Source organism: Brachycentrus maculatus, unplaced genomic scaffold (assembly GCF_059751285.1).
Source record: "Brachycentrus maculatus isolate JH-2025_06_01 unplaced genomic scaffold, ASM5975128v1 h1tg000038l, whole genome shotgun sequence".
In the NCBI taxonomy this organism is placed as follows: Eukaryota; Metazoa; Arthropoda; class Insecta; order Trichoptera; family Brachycentridae; genus Brachycentrus; species Brachycentrus maculatus.
Window position 1 is genome coordinate 428,744 of NW_028280792.1, and position 19,039 is coordinate 447,782.

General features: G+C 33.0%; 2 protein-coding genes across 2 annotated transcripts in view; one reads left to right on the plus strand and one right to left on the minus strand.

Annotated features, from left to right (window-relative positions):
- Nucleotides 1-19,039, minus strand: part of LOC148312568 (ceramide-1-phosphate transfer protein) — a 250,325-nt gene that overhangs the window by 222,711 nt on the left and 8,575 nt on the right. The window lies entirely within an intron of this gene.
- Rchy1 (Ring finger and CHY zinc finger domain containing 1) lies at nt 729-9,245 on the plus strand. Its single transcript, XM_088276217.1, has 7 exons — nt 729-949; nt 1,684-1,845; nt 4,275-4,442; nt 5,920-6,093; nt 7,379-7,474; nt 7,722-7,807; nt 8,199-9,245. Exons 1-7 carry the CDS (start codon nt 854-856, stop codon nt 8,434-8,436), a joined length of 1,020 nt encoding a protein of 339 aa, XP_088132343.1. The 5' UTR covers nt 729-853; the 3' UTR covers nt 8,437-9,245.

Below are 19,039 nucleotides of genomic sequence, written 5' to 3' on the forward strand. Positions count from 1 at the left end.
GCCATCAATTCACAAACGCCAAGGCATGTCTCGTCAGACAAACGAGTGATTTATATCGGCACACCCAGTTAACTATCATAATCATAGCAATCACGTAACGTCTCGTCTTAATAGTCGGATTTATATTTTATGAACGTAATCATAGACATTTTATAAACTTGCATCGTATCGTTATAGCAGTTAGCAGCGTTGGCAGCGATCCAAACCGATCCGTGGGGTTTTCACTGTGAAATTAAAATTATAAATGAAAGTGAATAACATTTTATAGATACAGGTTTTAACTTAAAATTGGACGTTTTTCAAACCAAACTTGACACATAACAAATCAAATTAAATGTTTAACAAATCAAATTGGACGTTTTAAAAAAGAAATTGGACGGGAAATTAAATGTTTTTGATGATTTTTATTTTTTTAAATGATGATACATGAATATATACACAAATTTCGGACTCAAAATATATTCCGTTCGGTAAAAATGAACGTGTATAGATTCGTTTCTTTAGTTTTTATAAATGTTTTGTGCATTTGAAATTTCAAAAGCGGTAAACGCATGTAAATATTTCATGTGCTAGCTTACAATAATAATAATATTACCATAGGGTTGAAGAATAATGACATCTATGGTTGAGTAGAAGTAACAAGAGAAAATAATTGCCATAAATGATAAGTAAATTTCCCGCTTTATCAACTGTCAAGTAGACTTCGTTCAAGACATAATTGAAAGGTTGTCCGTTTCCTCGCTAACTTCGGACGCGTTCGTCATCTGTAAACCACGAAATTATAAGTTTTGCGCCGCGAACTCGAAATTACAATCCGAACAACTTTGTTAATACCGTTTGACTAAATTTACTGATGGAAAACTCAGAAAAGCCAGCGTCTGGTTCTGAAAACCTCGTGGAAACAAAACGTGTTGGATGTTCTCATTATAAACGAAGAGCAAAATTTGTCGTGAGTAAATTGTCCCACGTATCATACAAAATTTATCGACTATCGAGTGTTATTTATTTTTCGAATTACAAGTATTTTTTAATGCAATATGCACGTCTTCGGTTATTTTTAAACGATTTTTGCTGCATGTTTTGTGTGTTGTTACTTCCGAAGTAGTCGATACGAATCAACAATGAATATGATCTTCTCATTTTCAAATGTCATTCTAAGGTTCAAACTGATGCACACAAAGATGTCATATTTATAGATTTAGGATCTACATAAAGTAAAACGAAGATTTTACTACGCCTTTTGACATTTATTTGTTAATCGGTTTTATTTCCATTTAAGAAATCTCGTTAATTTCCACAACATGTTTTCACCATATCGATAGTTGACTTAACCAACATTTTGAGAACAGTGCATTTCAGATAATTTGCGGTTTTTAGTATGCTTTTTAAATATTTTAACAAAGAAAAACATTTTAATTCCCTTTTTAACGCGTTAATTTATACCGTTTTGTCGTAAAAATTAAAATTAAATTATTAAAATTAAAATTTAATTATTACGATTTGACATTTGTATAAACATAAAATTTTTGAAAGAGAGAAAGACGACTCATGAAACACAAAGTTATTAATGCTTTTAATATACAAAATATATATTTTTATCGCCCATTATAAATTGTTGCCTGCAAAAACTTGATGTGTTTATAATAATGACTTGGTTTGTGATACATAATGTTTTGTTTACAGACACCATGTTGCAACAAATTTTACATGTGTCGGTATTGTCACGATGAAAATGAAGAGCATTACTTTAATCGAAAGACTGTAACGGAATTAATATGTACGGAATGTGACACACGACAGAAAGTCCAAGCGGAATGTGAAACCTGTGGAGTCCGATTTGGAAAGGTATGAAATATATCATAATAAAATATAATAAAAAATCAAATAAAGCTTAGCGTGCGTCGAAGAGGTACTAGGCAAAAATCTATATTCGCAGTATTTGTACATAATGCAAACTATGCCATGTTCTCTCCGATTCCGCGGATTCACATGTTAGCCAATGCTTTTGAAAGTATAGATTTATTTAATATATTGTTATCCACCTTGAAGTCTCTACTTTCTCAGCATTTCTTCTCCATGTTGTAATGGATAAATTTAAACGTTGTGTTTTACTCTCTCTTGCTGCTCGCTGATAGTGTGTGAAGGAGACGTGTATTTACCAGTGCTTACTATTTGTTATTTTATTATTATTTTATATTTAAAACTTTTTATTTCTCTATTAGTGTATTTTTATATTAGATACTGTATATATGTATTATGTTAAAGGCATTAACCGTTCAATAAATAAATAATAATTTGCCTGGGTATTCCGCTTCTGTAGTGGAGTGATTAGCACGACTGTCTACTGTGTTAAAGGTCCCTTAGATCAAATTTAACCTAGCCGACTCGAATAAGGGGATTGAAATCCCCCACATTTTATAGTACTAAAGTTATCGAATTTCAATTTGATAACTTTAGTATTATAAGACCTACATACTCTATATTTTTTGTAATCTAAATTTTGTAATGTAATTTTAAAGAAAATGATTGAAATTGCCCTTTTTTATTTTTATAATTTCAAATCGTTAAACGTTTCAAAATATTGTTTTTGATAAAAAGCACAATCAGTCGCTATCGCAAGATCTTCGTACTAGGAGTTTTACGTGGTTTCCTCCCAGCAATGAGCAAATGCAGAGAAGTTCCTATTTGACCCACACTAGATGATCCCTCCTGTTCCCAACACAGATTCAAATAAAAACATATTTAATTAGCTAGAAGAAACAAAAATCCACTAAATGATCTATAAACCTTGTACATAATAAGCAAGGTAAATAATAAATGCAATTCCCATCTAAAAAAAAAAAAAAAAGATCTTCGTACTTATATATCAGCATGTTATTTTTTTTTCTGCTAGTGACATGTTATTTCTTTCATTCTAATAAATCTGTCCGCCTCCGTAGTGTAATGGTCAGCACGCTCGACTACCGTTCTGGAGGTCCGGGGTTCGATTCCCGGGAGGGTCAGATAAATATAAGAGATTTTTTCACTCTAATATTTATTCAATATTACCCTGGACTGACCTTCCTTCACGTGTTTATACGAGGTGCCAATCAAGATAACACTGCATTTATATGATGCAGTGCCCTATGCACCATTGGGGTGCGGATAAGGGTTGGAATGGAAAGAATAAATGTGGTACTACCATAAAGAGAAAGCAAGACAATTAGACTACTCCGCTTTTGTTTGATCCAATTTCCGGCCTCTCGCTTATCGTCTCACTCTCGCTCAGTCGGCGCTTGACTGCATGTTCAAAAAGACGCGGGATCTATGACTCAGCTGGCGGCAAGTTGGTACTTGTCGCGAGCTGCGTACTACGATTTCCATACAAATATACTGGGGTCTTACCCCTCTTCAAATCACGTGTAATTTTTGATGGGAAAAGTAACTACAGATATTTTTAGCATTCTTAATAGAAATGTAACTAATTGGTAACATACTTTTTCCGACCCTTAATGTTTAGAAGTAAAGCACAGAGTTGGCAAAAGAAGAATGAAAGTAGACTGAATACGGTCAAAATGCGAATCTCAATGTCGCAAAATGATGTATGATAGGTGTTGGAATGGTGATAAAAGCAAAGATTGCAAGGCTGAGATAAGCATTATCGACAAAATTAAGAATGGCGTGTTGAGATGGTTTGGGTATGTGGAACAAAAGAGTGAAGAAAGAACAGTAAGACAAATTTATGATGCGAATGTAGTTGGAAATAAGAGCAGATGAAATCTTGGCATTATCAAGTATTTTTGGCGACGTCAATTGGCCACCAAGATCATACAATTTGACTCCGTTTGATTTTTTTCTGTGAGGCTACGCAAAGGACCATGTTTATATGAATAATCTCCGAGCTCTAGACACATTTAAAATCAACATTACTCAAGTTATGGCCGAGAAACCCCCCGAAATGTGCGAAAAAGTGGTTAAAAATAACCTCAAAAGAATCGCATGCATCAAATCTTTTCGAGGTGCCATTTGAATGATATTGTTTTTCGCACTAAATGGCAAAGTCCAAACTTTATAATGAAATAAAATTTTCATAAAAAATGTATCGCTGTGTATGTTTTATTTAGCTTTTCTTTTGAAACCGAAAAATGAATGACCCTGTATGAGGAAATGTATGAAAGTGAAAGCGGGAAAGATTGTCTGTAAAGATAGATTGGTGCAAAATTCTAGTCTCTTAGATGATTAGTTAGTTTTTTTTGTTGTATTTCCTGTTCTAATAATGCGATTTATGTTTCCAGTACACATGTCTGGTGTGTAACCTGTTTGACGATGAAGACAAGAAGCAGTATCACTGCGATGGGTGCGGAATCTGCCGCGTGGGAGGAAGGGACCGCTTCTTCCACTGCGAAGTCTGCAACATGTGCCTGCCGGTGCAGCTGTTGAGAGACGGACATAGATGCGTTGAGGTTAGTCCTTAACTCAATCAAACGTCACGATACCCTCGTTAAATGAACATTAGTCACCTCTTGATTTTAACAGGGCTTATGTCTTTAAATAGGCCGCAATATCGATATTACTCTCATTATTTTTTGACATCTCATCAAAGATGAAGAAGAATATGGAAGTCTGGGCATTTACGGGGCTGACGAGTTATTTCTCTCTCCTGGCGCTTGACATCTTTGACCCTTTCCACTCTGACAATTTTTTCTCATAACTGATCAGCTACTCTGATCAAAAAAATGTAACGTTTTTCTACTATTAAAATTAATATTTTGATTCCCTAATTTTGGGACACTCTGGCAATTCGTATGACCATGTTAATTAAAATTAACTGTTTTTATCTGCAATATTTTTTGGTAGAATATACTTGGGTGATAGAGAAATCGGTGATTAAAGTTATACCTGCGCCGGGCCAGACATTGTGGCCCACGGAGCTGCCTACTAGAATCATACGGGCCAGAATGTCTGGCCTACAGAGTGGTAAGAGTTAATGATCGGCGGGTCTAATCTATATAGACCTCCCCTCTCCTCTGTTAACAAATCGCTTTTGTTTTGTAATTTTTTTACAATTCTATCATCAACCGCTCGTGTATTTTACTTAAATAAAGACTCTGTTTTAAAACCATGATTTGCCAATAATATTATTTTACTACCAACCATTAACTTTTATGTTTATCAAGTACTGCAGATAAGGCAATCCAGAAAACGTTATTCAAATGGTAATTCGTATCAACAAAAAAATTTAGATTTCTTGGTTTAGACATTTAAAAAATGTTTTTAAAAGAAATAAAGGGTAACAAATAATGAGTATAATTTTTTTAATGATATTTCAAGCGTTACATAGTATGTGTCAATAATTCGCACAGGATATCGCATGCAAATAAGAAAGATTTTTGATGTTTACTTTGCAAGAATCTTGCTAGATGTCACTCTTAACACAGGCGTTGGGATCTTTAATGGGTGTTTGGATCTTGATAACAATCCCTCTTGTGATAATTTTTTTATTTTATGACACTTAATGTATTGCTATTAAAATAAAGTCAATAAAAAAAATAGTGACTTGAATTTTTATTTCCTAAACAAACATAAATGATTGTTTTGTTAAAGGCTTTTCTAAATTTCAATACTTGTAAGCAAATAAAAATAATAATAAAAATTAAGTAGAAATAATGATTTAAAATAAAACAAATAAGTTTTATTATGTTTTTTTACTAACGTTTTGTGGATTTTAAATTAAATAAATAAAACAAAAATAAAAACCTTGTTTTTTCATTGATTTAACAATTATAGGTTTTTTTTGCCACTCTATATTTCCACAACATGTTTTCAAATTTCCTTTGATTTGGAATCACAATTTGGTGTCACTTGGTAACATTGTGAATTGTGCCTCTTAATGCAGCCATAGCCGAACTGTACTTGAATGTTTGTTGTGTGCGTGTGCAGAACGTGTCGCGTTCCAACTGCCCCGTGTGCCTGGAGGACATCCACACGTCGCGCATCCCGTGCCACATCCCGGACTGCGGGCACCTGCTGCACCGCACCTGCTTCGAGGAGCTGCTGCACTCGGGCCACTACGCCTGCCCCATCTGCCAGACCAGCATGATCGACATGACCAGGGTGAGTCTCCCCAAACTTGGGCCTTGGAGATACTTCTTCTTCTTCAAACCCTTATCCGCACCCTAATTATTGGCAAAGTATACCAGAGTTGATCTATCGATTCTCAGCGCTCTTAACGGTTTAGAAATATCTAATTGTAGCTCGCTTCACTTTCTCTCGGAGATGTTTTTTTCATTAATTCAAACCCTTATCCGCACCCCAATGGTGCATAGGGCTCTGCATCGTATAAATGCAGTGTTATCTTTTTTTTTCAATACAGAGAAATATTTGTTTTTTTAGTATTCACACAAATATTTCAATTTCGTACTATTTCTGTGAGCCTAAACGGCTCATTATTACAAATAGGTATCAAATTCGAAGAAGAGGAATACTTTCCCAAGAGTGCGGCTGTAGATATACCGATGATGACGCCAGTGTATATTGGTAGTGGAGCTGAGAGGTAGTGTCACAGCGTCTCTGAGTTCTAATTAGTCTATAATATTCACAAATAAAAAAAATTAATAATTTTTTAATAAATAATAAAAATACATTCTTCATAAAAACCTGTTGTTTTCACCCTTACAATGACAGATTTGTCCAAAAATGATGTTGGAAGCAAATATCAAACTTCGCACGTGTTTTTAATATATCGCTCACTCCTTTCAAGAACGTCATAAATATAAAATTGTCAATTTTCAGTTGTGCATGTTTTCTGAATGCCCAAAAAATGTACTATATCCCAGCAAAAGAAGCATATTTTGAACTTAATATTTACCCGCTACAGGGCAGAAAGTGTTATTTTTACATTTTGAAGAAAAGGTATATTTTTATTATTTTTTCAAATATACTAAATATTTTTCAAATGTAGAAAAAACCCTTCAGGTTTTACCTAAAAAGATCTGTTGCACAGTAAAAAATTCAATAAGTGGCTTGATATTTATTTTTAATGCATTGTATTATATTTTTAAACTTTAAAAACGTTCTCCTGAAAAATCAAGTTTTTTAATTCATGACATTCTTGAAAGGAACAAGCGATATGTTTGATGATCATTAAAAAAATCCTTCTGATTAAAAGGTAATCTATCACATAGACTTTGTAAATAACATAAAAGTGCCGATAGATCCTCCAATGTCGTTCTGTCAGCCATTTTATAATCTTTCATTTTCAAACTACATGAAAATGAAGGATTTCTTGGGTCCAGATTAACTGATTTTTTCCCCGGATGACTGATTTTTGGAGTTTATTATTCATTGTTCATCGCCCGTAATGTACTGTTGTATAATATGCTTGTGTAAACGATTGCAGCTGTGGAAATATTTGGATTCTGAAGTGGCCATAACGCCCATGCCTCCAGAGTACTCGGAATTCAAGGCGACCATCTTGTGTAAAGACTGCCACAAGGTAAACACATTCGTACATCTTCCAACATCTTGCACCCATTAGTTTTTAAGTAAAAACAATAATTCATGTTTTTCATATTTATAGTTACACTTTGTGGTTAGCCATTTTTACATTTTTTTTTACAAAAATATTGGTAGGATCTCAAGTGGGTGGTGACGAATCTTGCTTAACCAACATTGTAGAATCAAATAAAGGACAATATAAAAAATAATTAATTTACAAATTAAATGATACATATTGTTTCCAGGTATCTACGGTCAAATTCCACGTTGTGGGCTTGAAGTGTGCTCATTGTGGGGCATACAACACATGCCAGACTAACGGATACCAAAAGTAAGTACTGCTACCACTGACCCTTATCCGCTCTCGACGGTGCATAGGGTACTACATCAAATTATTGAATTTGATCGTCCCGAAGTTCAGAGGAGAACTGCCGACCAATTGTCAGCAGTGGTTGATAATGAACATAATAATAAATCTAATAAAGAGCTAGAATCAGTATTTAACCAAATAAACACATTACATACTCGTATATAAATAACTCCTATGTGGACAAATCCAGATTTGTGAACAAGGATTTAAAAAATTCAAATTGATGAGTTTTTAGTTATAAACAGAGTGTTGCTGTAACGAAATGCTGTCTTTATTTATTCCTTTTAAAAATTTATGAAGAGTCACTGCAGGTAACATGGCAGTTTTTTGCATTCCTGACTATTGTTTCCAGGGGCATGGATCCCACTCAGGAGACGGTCGATACAAGAACTAACGAAGCCATCGCAGGCAGCAGCACCGCCTCCTCCAGCTCCGCGGGGAGTTCGTCGGCGGAGCTGGAGCTCCCCAGCCCCAGCACATCGTCAGGCCGATCGCGCCAGGTCAACGGATCCGCATCCTCGCCGGAACCCGCGGACGGGCCTTCGCAGCTGATGCAGCCCAGTATCTCCGACGAGCCTCCGCAGGCCTGACTCCCCCAACCCTGAGCAAGCTAAATGTTTAAAATTATTTTAAGAAAAAAATACCCTAAGACCTTTATGGATATACACCTGAATGTGTCTGCTATCTCTTCTTTTGGCGTGAGGGAATAATAAATCTAATAGATGGATGTTTAATTTAAGTTTTCTTAGTAAATACAACTATTTTAAATAATTTATTGTAACTGCAGACAGTTGGTAAAATTCCATATTGAATTGTGGGGTAATATATCCAAAATAAAACAAGGTTTGTTGGATTGAATTCTACATTTATTTATGTATATGCTAATACGTGACGCGTTTCGTCTTCTTAGGACATTATCAAACACTCTACACTCGTGTTTGGTAATGTCCTAAGAAGACGAAACGCGTCGTGTATTAACACATACATAAATAAATGTAGAATTCAATCCAACAAACCTTGTTTTATTTTGGATATATTACCCAACAATATTTTAAATAAATCTATTGTGACACCTTTTTTGTAGGTTTTACTTTTAGAGGCTTGTCTGCAGGTAGGATAGTAAAGATAGGGAGGGTAGATGTGAAAAATACATCACAAACACCCGGACCAAACGAAAATAAATCTTTCTTGAATTTACTTTGCACTTGGCGGAATCGAACCCGCGACGCCAATTTCGCAGTTAAGCGTCTACCCAACTACGCCACGGCGCCTGCTTTTTTCGTTTTGGATGCATTCCGCATCCTTTTCAAATACTATGTTTAAAAATCATGGGGAATGCATCAAAATACGTGTCACAATAAAAATAGTGGTATTTATTAAGTAAAACTTAAATTAAAAATGGATAAATTTACCACAAAGTGACTGCCGAATCAATTAATGAAAAAACATTTTGTGGAACTAAACGCAGTTTAGAATATGAATACAGATTGGTCAGCTAAAACATTTTAGCTTGTCCAGCTTTTTCTGGGTAATTTAGCGAGTGCACACGGATCACGCAAGCGCTATATCGTTGTTAAGGACACGTGGTAGTAATTTATCTCGCAAGTAAAACTGTCCTATCAATATTACCTCTCCGGATATTGACCGAACTCTTTTTAACTCACTAGGCTAATTTATTTGTATAAAAGTTACACACAATATTTAGAGGGAGTTTGTTTAAACGCGTAATATGCACAAAAAATGCAAATTCTACTTAAAATACTATAGAAAATATTTTACTAACTTCATTTTTTTTCTTTTAACAACTTAAAAATTACTTTGTTGAAAATCATCTGATTTATAATGTCAACTGATTACGAAGCGTAACGTACAGCGTCTTTCCTCAAGACTAATTAATACTGATGAGTTAGTACTCTTGATACGAATTATTTTTCTTCAAACCCTTATCGGCACCCCAATGGTGCATAGGGCACTGCTTCGTATAAATTCACTGTTATCTTGATCGTTAACACGTGAAGAAAAGGTGATCAGCCCTCCGCTTCAGGTAATATTGAATAAATATTAAGAGTGAAAAAATCACTTTTATTTATTTGACCCCCCCCCTGGGAATCGAACCCAAGACCTCCTGAATGGTAGGCGAGCATGCTGACCATTACACTACAGAGGCGGACAAATTAGTAGGACTAATCATTTTGAGGAATAAACCGAGTACTTTAAAACTGGTCGATGCATAATTAAATTATATGATTCTTGGTGATTTCATAAGGTAAAAAAAATTATTTTTAAATTATAAAATGGAAAATCACCAAGTTAATAATACTTCATTTTAATATTTCCAATAGTCATAGAGGTGGTACAATTATGTGTTTTGCAGAATTCTAAAATTATATTTGTTTCAATTTAGGAATGGCAAATTGTAGTGAGGTTTTGAACCTCATTTTTACCTTTAGTAGCACTTTTTATAACAATTTATGACTTGTTAGTCAACAGGCTTATTTTTAAAAAAATATATAATATCTGCTGTGATTTTCAATCCTATAAGAAAATATTTAATTTGGCAATAGTATGCGTGAAGAAAGTGATATGTAATAAATAAATGTCATGATGCCATTTTTGACCACCGAAACATCGCCGATCAGATGCCCAGGTGAGGACATAGACAAAAAAAGTCAGTACCTACTTTGCGATGGTAACACAAAATCGTGTCCTGGTTGCATAAACGTAAAACAAATATTCTAGCTATCAAGCCTGTGATCTAATTTCAAACAGTACAAAGACTATAGTCTATTGTCTATAGTCTATTAGTTTTTTTTGTAGTCTATGTTTAAATTCATAGAAACCACAAAATAGAAGATGTATCGTTAAAATCCTCTGTATATATATATATTAAAGTACCTATTTGGGAACTGTTTTAAAAATAATTGTCCGTAATTTGTTCCACAATTAATCTCGATTAGTACCTGTTCATAATTTCCTTACATCCCTTCCAAATTTGAAAATTCTTTTAAAATGATTTAAATATCACTTTGCCTGTTTCATTCCCATTATTGAATCCATTTTTTTCATTTATTATTTGACAGTAATTAGTCTACATCTACATTTACTTTTGAATATATAATGTATATGTATTCATACAAAGTTCTGTATTCCCATTTTTCCTTATTTATTCCAAATTATCAACCATTCCAATTCACCTTCACATAACAAATATGTGGCCGCCTTCCTATATAATTTTCTTGAGTTCTAGAAGTGGATACCAGATCTAACTAAATTATTTATAATGACACAAATATTTCAATTCATACTATTTCTGTGAGCCCAAGCGGCTCATTATTAGAAATAGGTATCAAATTGTGGTAGAGTGGGTTCGAACCAAGAAACTCTGACTCAAGAGTCCGCGACACTAACCACGGGACCACAACCCGACACTTACTAATTTTATTCCTTAGCCGCACTTTTTACTGCATAGGAGCACCTCATATCTCCAAAAATTTAATATCTTGTATTAATAAATCGTCATGATCGTAGACCAATAAGCAATGCCAAAAAAATATCACAGTAGAACCTCGGAAATCAGAAATCTGAACAAGATTTTGAAGAAAAACTTTTGCAGGAAAACATTTAAAAAACACACAAAGACTGAACAACACATTTATTTTTACATGAAATTATAAATTATATAACCTAAATTTCTTGAAAAATCATTAAAAACTTAATAAAGCATACAGTATTGTACCTGTATTACTACTCGAGTGCTGTAACATTAGATTGAAATGTAAAAAGTTGCTAATAATGTTTGTACATTTACCTTAAAAGAAACAATGTCTTATAATGCATAGGGTGGTGCGTACAACGTAATTACTGTAGTGTAAAGTACTATGTATGTACTGTATTACAAATTTCTTGGCTAATCCGAACATTTCAGAATCTGAACAGGCTGCAGCCCCAATTAGTTTGAAGTTCCGGGGTTCTACAGTATTTAACACATTAGTTACGGCAATGTTTTGATAAAACTGTATCTTGAGGCGGGCGACATTAGACAGCTGTCCGGAAATATAAAATATGTCAGTGAACTTCATATTTTGAACTTGAGGTTGAACTCGAAAACAATACAAAAACGGTTAAATGGTCTCTAACGTCTCAAAATAAAATCATGTTAGTCCACAAATCACAAAAGTAAAAAAAATGTTAAAAACACTAATAAAATATTAGAAAATAACAACACAGTTTAACAACCGCCGAAAACTCAAAATCTGCGAATAAAAAATGATTTATGGGCTTTCCCCACACGCGTTTATTGCTTTGTAAGTACCAACTGCCGACTTAAGTAAAGGACAATGATCTTTGTATTTTATTTCATTTTAGGACAAAGAAAAAAACGCACCGTCTGTATCCATTGTTTAAAGTTAATTTGTAACATTTCCTTCAAAACAGATTACGACCATTAGCTATGTTTTGAACCAGTAAATATCAGTATTATTTTTTATATTACAACGACATCTATCCACTACACAACAAAAGCAAAAAGGCCAAGAGATTAGAAGTTTATGACGTGTTTTTTGTATACTAAATTGAAGGTAGCCGAAATGCACAAAAATGTGCACCCCGCCACCACACAAGGTTTCTGAAACGCACAAATATGTGCACACCGTACACAATGTGTTAAAAGGTAATAACAAAATGCCATTGTGCCGTGACACTTTTAACGTTATAAAGTGTATGTTCTGATTTACAATTACAAGAAAATCAAACTTTAAACCGCTTCTCTATAACTAGATAAAAATATACTGGTTCCGCTTTACCCCCAAAATATAAGCAATTTTTTTTCCAGATAGATAAATTTGCCACTCTTCTGACGATATATCGCTCGCTCCTTTCAACAACGTCATATATCAAAAAACTTCATTTTTCAAGAGATCGTTTTTAATGTTTAAAAATATAATACAATGTATTAAAAATAAATATCAAGCCACTTATTGAACTTTTTACTGTGCAAATAGATCTTTTTCGGTAAAACCTGAAGGTTTTTTCTCTATTTGAAAAATATTTAGTATATTTAAAAAAAATAATTAAACCATACCTTTTCTTCAAAATGCAAAAACAAAACTTTTTGCCCTGTAGCGGGTAAATATTAAGTTAAAAATATGCCTCTTTTGCTGGGATATAGTACATTTTCTGGGCATTCCGAAAACATGCACAACTGAAAATTGATTTATGACATTCTTGAAAGGAGTGAGCGATATGTGTGCATATCTGCTTTTATCTTAATATTTTTAGGGCTGTGAATTATAATTTTTCCGGCAGCTGAATCACGGATGGCAAAAATCATTGACTTACAAAGGCAGCAATGTACATATTATGCATATTGAGTTAGTCGAATCTACTACAAATATTCGTAGATATAAATGTTGAATTGATTAATTATATTTTAAGTATGTCACTATTTTCTTATGTATAAAGTATTGGGGTTCTGAATAAAGAATTGTCAGCAATTAAAATCCCGGGCAGGGAGAATCTGATTCCTCATAAAAGAGGCCAGCTTGATTGAGACGTTCGGGAGATACTCATTATCATGTTGTTTTTTATTAGCAAATATAAAAAAATGCTGTGTGTGCTGTTAAAATTTGAAAAGAAGCAAAGGAGATGTAAAGGATTAAACTGTCTATATTTTTATTGCAAGAAAGACTAATTATTCATAACATTGTGTTGTCTTTATGACCGCAATTTTCCTTTCTTGCTATGTATTTTTGTGGCTCATTTTGTTTTTACATAGGTTTTATCAGAAACATCGCAAGAAAGTTTCATGCTGTAAATATTGTCTCACAAATGCAATTCGTATATGTATTAGATTAAAATAAAACTATAATATACAATATGTATATATATTTATAAGATATATTTGAATCTACACACTGCTCATGTAAAAATATATTGAAAAAATGGCTAATTGTACCTTATAATATTTTATATTTCATGCATTATAGGTAACCAAACTCATAACATACTTATATATATATATTGAATTATATTATGTATTACTTACTTTTCGTATAGCTCAGAAGAATGTAGGAAGTTCTGTAGGCCACTGGGCTTCATTACGGACGCAGATCAACACAATATTTTTTTGATTCCTTTTTGTAACCCACAACGGATAAATGTGTGAAGAAAAAAAAATGTTTGAAACTATCCATGTGGATTGACAGCTTTAAGCATTTTTCACTTTAAAATTATATACATACATGAAAATATTGCAGAAAAAATCCATGTGGTTTGGATATGTTCGACTTTGAACTAGAAGAAAGAAAAAAACCATTTCGCTGTAACCATCCAGGATGGTTGGATGTGTACATTCTGTAATTTTTTTTATTTTGCTGAAACCATCCAACCAGTGAAATACCGAATTGTGAACTTATTCACAAAATAATTTAAAAAAATAAATATTGCACACAGTAAACAATGCCTAACTTCTACCATTTAACAAAGTGATTCTATATATACACTATTCCCCGAAATTTAATCAAAATTTAAATTTACAAAACGGGAAATTACCTTTAGAAAATTGAAAAATGATTCTATGAATAATAATTTAAAAAAAAAAACGTTATTCGAAAAAAGAACGACACAGCGAAAATGAGTCTCAGTTCAGTAACGACGCAAAGCGTGGTCTGAGTATGTTCTTTTAATTCTGAAAACATCTCAGCTTCCCAATTTGTGTGTTGGATGGTTTCTGTATAACATGGTCCAACTGAGGCTATCCACGGCAGCACATGCTTATGCTGAGCATGTTATAGATTAAAGATGTATTAGTTTATATTGAGTGTGTCCAAATTTTTATTCAAAATACTGGATTTGCTCCAATTATTAGTTTATTTAATTCAATCCTCAGATCTCTGAAATGTTGCTATCAATATTGGGAATATATAAAAACCTGTGTTGGTTTTTAAATATATAAAACCCAAAGACTGAATATGAAACTGTTTCAAATATCTACAAATCAAATTAATTTTAGTTTGTATCATGAAAAATTATTTTAAGGTGTGAATGGAAAAGGTAAAAACATTTATGAAAACTTTTAAACAATAACATTTTATGATCTTGAATTATCTAATGATGTCTTCATTTATTTCCAGATATTTTAGTTTCTCAAAATATTGTGACTCCTATTGAAAATTAACATCGATATTAGTCATTATAATAGTTAGAGTAACAGAATACATAGGGTGATGACCCCAGTTATTGCCACCTTGCCTCAGGGATTGATTGCAACGAAACCATTAATTTAACTGAACTATCTGTAAAATTTTGACAAAAACGCTGTTGATAATACAGTCAGTATGGTAAATGGTCCATAGGGTACTGCATCATATTGATGCAGTGTTTTCTTGATCGTCAATTACATGGAGGCAAGGTAATCAGTCCTACGTTTCAGGTCTAGAGTGATAGTATATAAATATTCAAATTGTTAAATCACCTTTATTTATTTTCACCCCCCTAGGAATCGAACCCGGGTCTTCAATCATGATAGCCAAACGCGCTAACCGCTATACTACGAAGACGGACAGACAGAATGAAATCAGGCGTGTCAATAACTGGGGGTGTCAATAATACCCCTGTTCACCCTACTTATGTTACATAAAATCAACCCGGATTATAGTACATATTACTACATTAGGGTTTTAAATTCACATCACTCCCTGTCAATGACAGCTCGGCTGTCCAAACTCAAAACACAGTAAGGGACTTTTTTTTGTAGTACGTTTTTTTTGCATTTTTAGACTAAGTACAATCTACTTAGTCCATAATGCAAAAAAAACGTACTGCAAAATAAATGTCCCTTACTGTGTTTTTAGTTTGGACAGCCGAGCTCTCCCGACACAAAGTGTGTTCATTTAAAACCCTATTATAGAATGCTACAACATACTTTCTTATGTTAACAGTACATTTTGTTTGCAGATATTATTTTATTTTGTTAAATCTAGGAATGTGGATTTAAAACAATTTAAAGAATCAACTGACAATATTATGAGCAGCAAAATATTTTAGTATTAAAACGTGCGCCGTTAATTTCTTTAACAACTCTTTTGTATAGAGTCACTGTCTACGCAAATTATGAGGTCACTAGGAAACTAATTGATGAAAGAAAATAAATAGGTAGATAATGAGAAACATTTTTTTAGATATTACGTTTAAGTAAAAATAATTATTAAGAGACATTTGAAAAAAATTGTATGTGTATATATTCTTATATCAATAAGATTTTTTTTCAACCAATTTTTCAATAGTTTGTAAAAAAATTGCGTTTTAAATTTTTTAATACTACTTCTTGTTACTATGAAAAATTCTACTGATTTTTATCGTTCTAAAAAGTATTATAATTAAATATGATATTATCTCCGTATGTACAAAAAAATCATCTGCTTACAAATGCTATGGTAGCCTTATTTGACCCAATGCTAAATCCCAAAATAAACGGACACTGCATCATATAAACGCAATGTTATCTTGATCGTTGATACACGAAGGAAAGGTGATCAGCCCTCCGCTTCAGGTACCAGTCCAGGGTAATATTAAATAAATATTAGAGTGAAAAAATCACTTATATTTATTTGACCTCCCCCTGGGAATCGAACCCGGGACCTCCAGAACGGTAGCCGAGCGCGCTGACCATTATTACACTACGGAGGCGGACAATATACATTGGAATGGCGGATATATATACACATTGGAACCTCTCATAATGAGTAATTCGCATAGCCAGCAATATCTGAAAAGTTGCTCCTTTAACGAATGACATTTCGCATAACTAGTTACAGAGAAAGGGCAAGTCCCTTTTTTACGACATTCACTTGTGAGCTGGGACTTCTGCGCCAGTAAAAACAAAACATGTTGTGAGGTTTGTTGGGTAATATATCCAAAATAAAACAAGGTTTGTTGGATTGAATTCTATATTTATTTATGTATATGTTAATACGTGATGCGTTTCGTCTTCTTAGGACATTATCAAACATGAGTGTTTGATAATGTCCTAAGAAGACGAAACGCAACAATTCCATATGGAATTCTACCAACTGTCTGCAGTTACAATAAATGTGTTGTAAGGTTCTGGAATGAATTACGCCTGTTATGAGAGGTTCCACTGTGTATAGGTTTTTTTGTGGTTATAAGTATGAAGGCAGGAAAGGTCACTACAGAGTTTGTCCAGAGATGATGTTTATATAGTTTGTTACGGGAGATTTTATCAAGTTGACTAAATAATATTTTGTAAATATTCATATAAATAGGTATTAGAGTAATGTGTATTTTTACAAATAAAAATTTGTATTATTTTGAAACTTTGGCGCTGATGCTGCATAAAGAAAAAATTATAAAAAAAACTGAAATTTGTATTGTCATGTGACAAGACTTTAATTGTGCGCTCGAATTATATTCATTTAAACTTGTTTTCTTTTATTGTTAGTTAAAATAAAATCCAATATCGCTGGTAGACTTTTAGTTCAACACGTGTATACTTTTTTCTTTTCTTTTTAAACCTGTATTTTGAAAATAAATCATTTTGATTTTGATTTGAAAACACGTTATCATGTGAAACTCTCCATTTATAGTAGCAAGCTCCCCCTGAAACGTACGTGAGTAATAACATAATATTTACTTATCTTTTTTTTTTATAGACTTATCAAATTTGACAGATCTACCTTAAATTTAAATACAGTAGAGTCCCGAAAATGCGACACTCGATAAACCGGCAGTCTGGAAGACTTGGCCACACCCTGGCAAGGTGTACCGAGTAATTTTATTTTAAAAAGTAGCCTCTTTTCGCAAATGATTTTGTTATTTTTTTAAACACAAGTAGCCATTTTTTGGAAAGTCAGCTAGTCAATTCTCATTATAGACAGCTTTACGCCTTCCTAAAGTATTTTTCTGATATCTGTCTTATCAGGTAAATTGCTGTACACTTTGTATTTGTTGATTTTCATGCAGTAAAGGCTGATAAGTAATATATAGTAAATGAATTATGTACTTTTTCTTTGTGTAAGGGTATTCAGGAAATTTATTCTCTGTTGAATTATCAAGCAAACAATACATGCAAGTACAGTACTGTATTTTCTTAGGAAACACTTTACTTATTCCTTTTTTTAACCATATTTCCGGTTAACCGGTATTTTCACACTCTCAGCCTGCCTTTGGTCCACATTAAGCCGACTTTTCGGGACTCTGTTGTACAATTATTTCATTTTATTACTGTTTAAGGTTGATAATGGATAGAGCATAATATGTATTATTGTACAATTTTCTTAAATTAAAAAAAATGCGTGCAAATCACCACCGTTTCAAAAATATTAATCATAATTACACTTGCTTGCTTTTCCAATTTTAGATATTATTGTTTATCTTATTCTAGATTCTACTGCGAGCTGTAAATACACACCTATTCATTGACTTTACCTGATGATGGAAGGAAGATTCTGTAATGGAAGAACTTTGAAATATCAAAGAGAAAATAGTCATATATTGGTTTTATATTGCTCATGGTAAAGCTATATCTTATTACCCACAAATTGTATGAAAAAAGGCTGAAAAAATTTATTCTGATATAAAAAAAAAAGAAAAAGCACGATGTAGCAAAACTTTTAAATGTGAAAGAAAAACCTTATTAACACGTTGTTTGCGGGAAACGCTTAAAAGCATCTTTGACATACTGTTGGTAGAGAGCGGGAGATGCTTGTAAACGTTATATTTGCTTACTTTTGGTAGAGTGCAAGATGCTAAAAAACATTGAACTGATCGGAATTGGGTTTGCGATTACTTGTGTTTAGTATACGACACTAATTATAATACTAATTAGGGTCGGGGTTGATGAAAAAACCGCCTGACAACGATATGTTAAGTCGATTCATTCATCGAGCCAACGATAATTGATTGCAAGTTTTGTGTATCTGGCTGTTTTGACATCTCATAGAAAATTGGTTTGTGATATGTAAGGTATTACTTGGACATGAGCTATACTTATTCTGAATATATAGTAAGCTTTATTTTCATATGAAAAAACATTCATAATATAACGGATCCATAAAATGCATAATATTTTGTGAACCGCTTCAACTCAGAAATTATTGAATTATTTACTGTCACAATTGATTGGATCAGTTTGCTGTTGGAATGAATAATGTTTTATGACCTCTCAATCATTTTGAC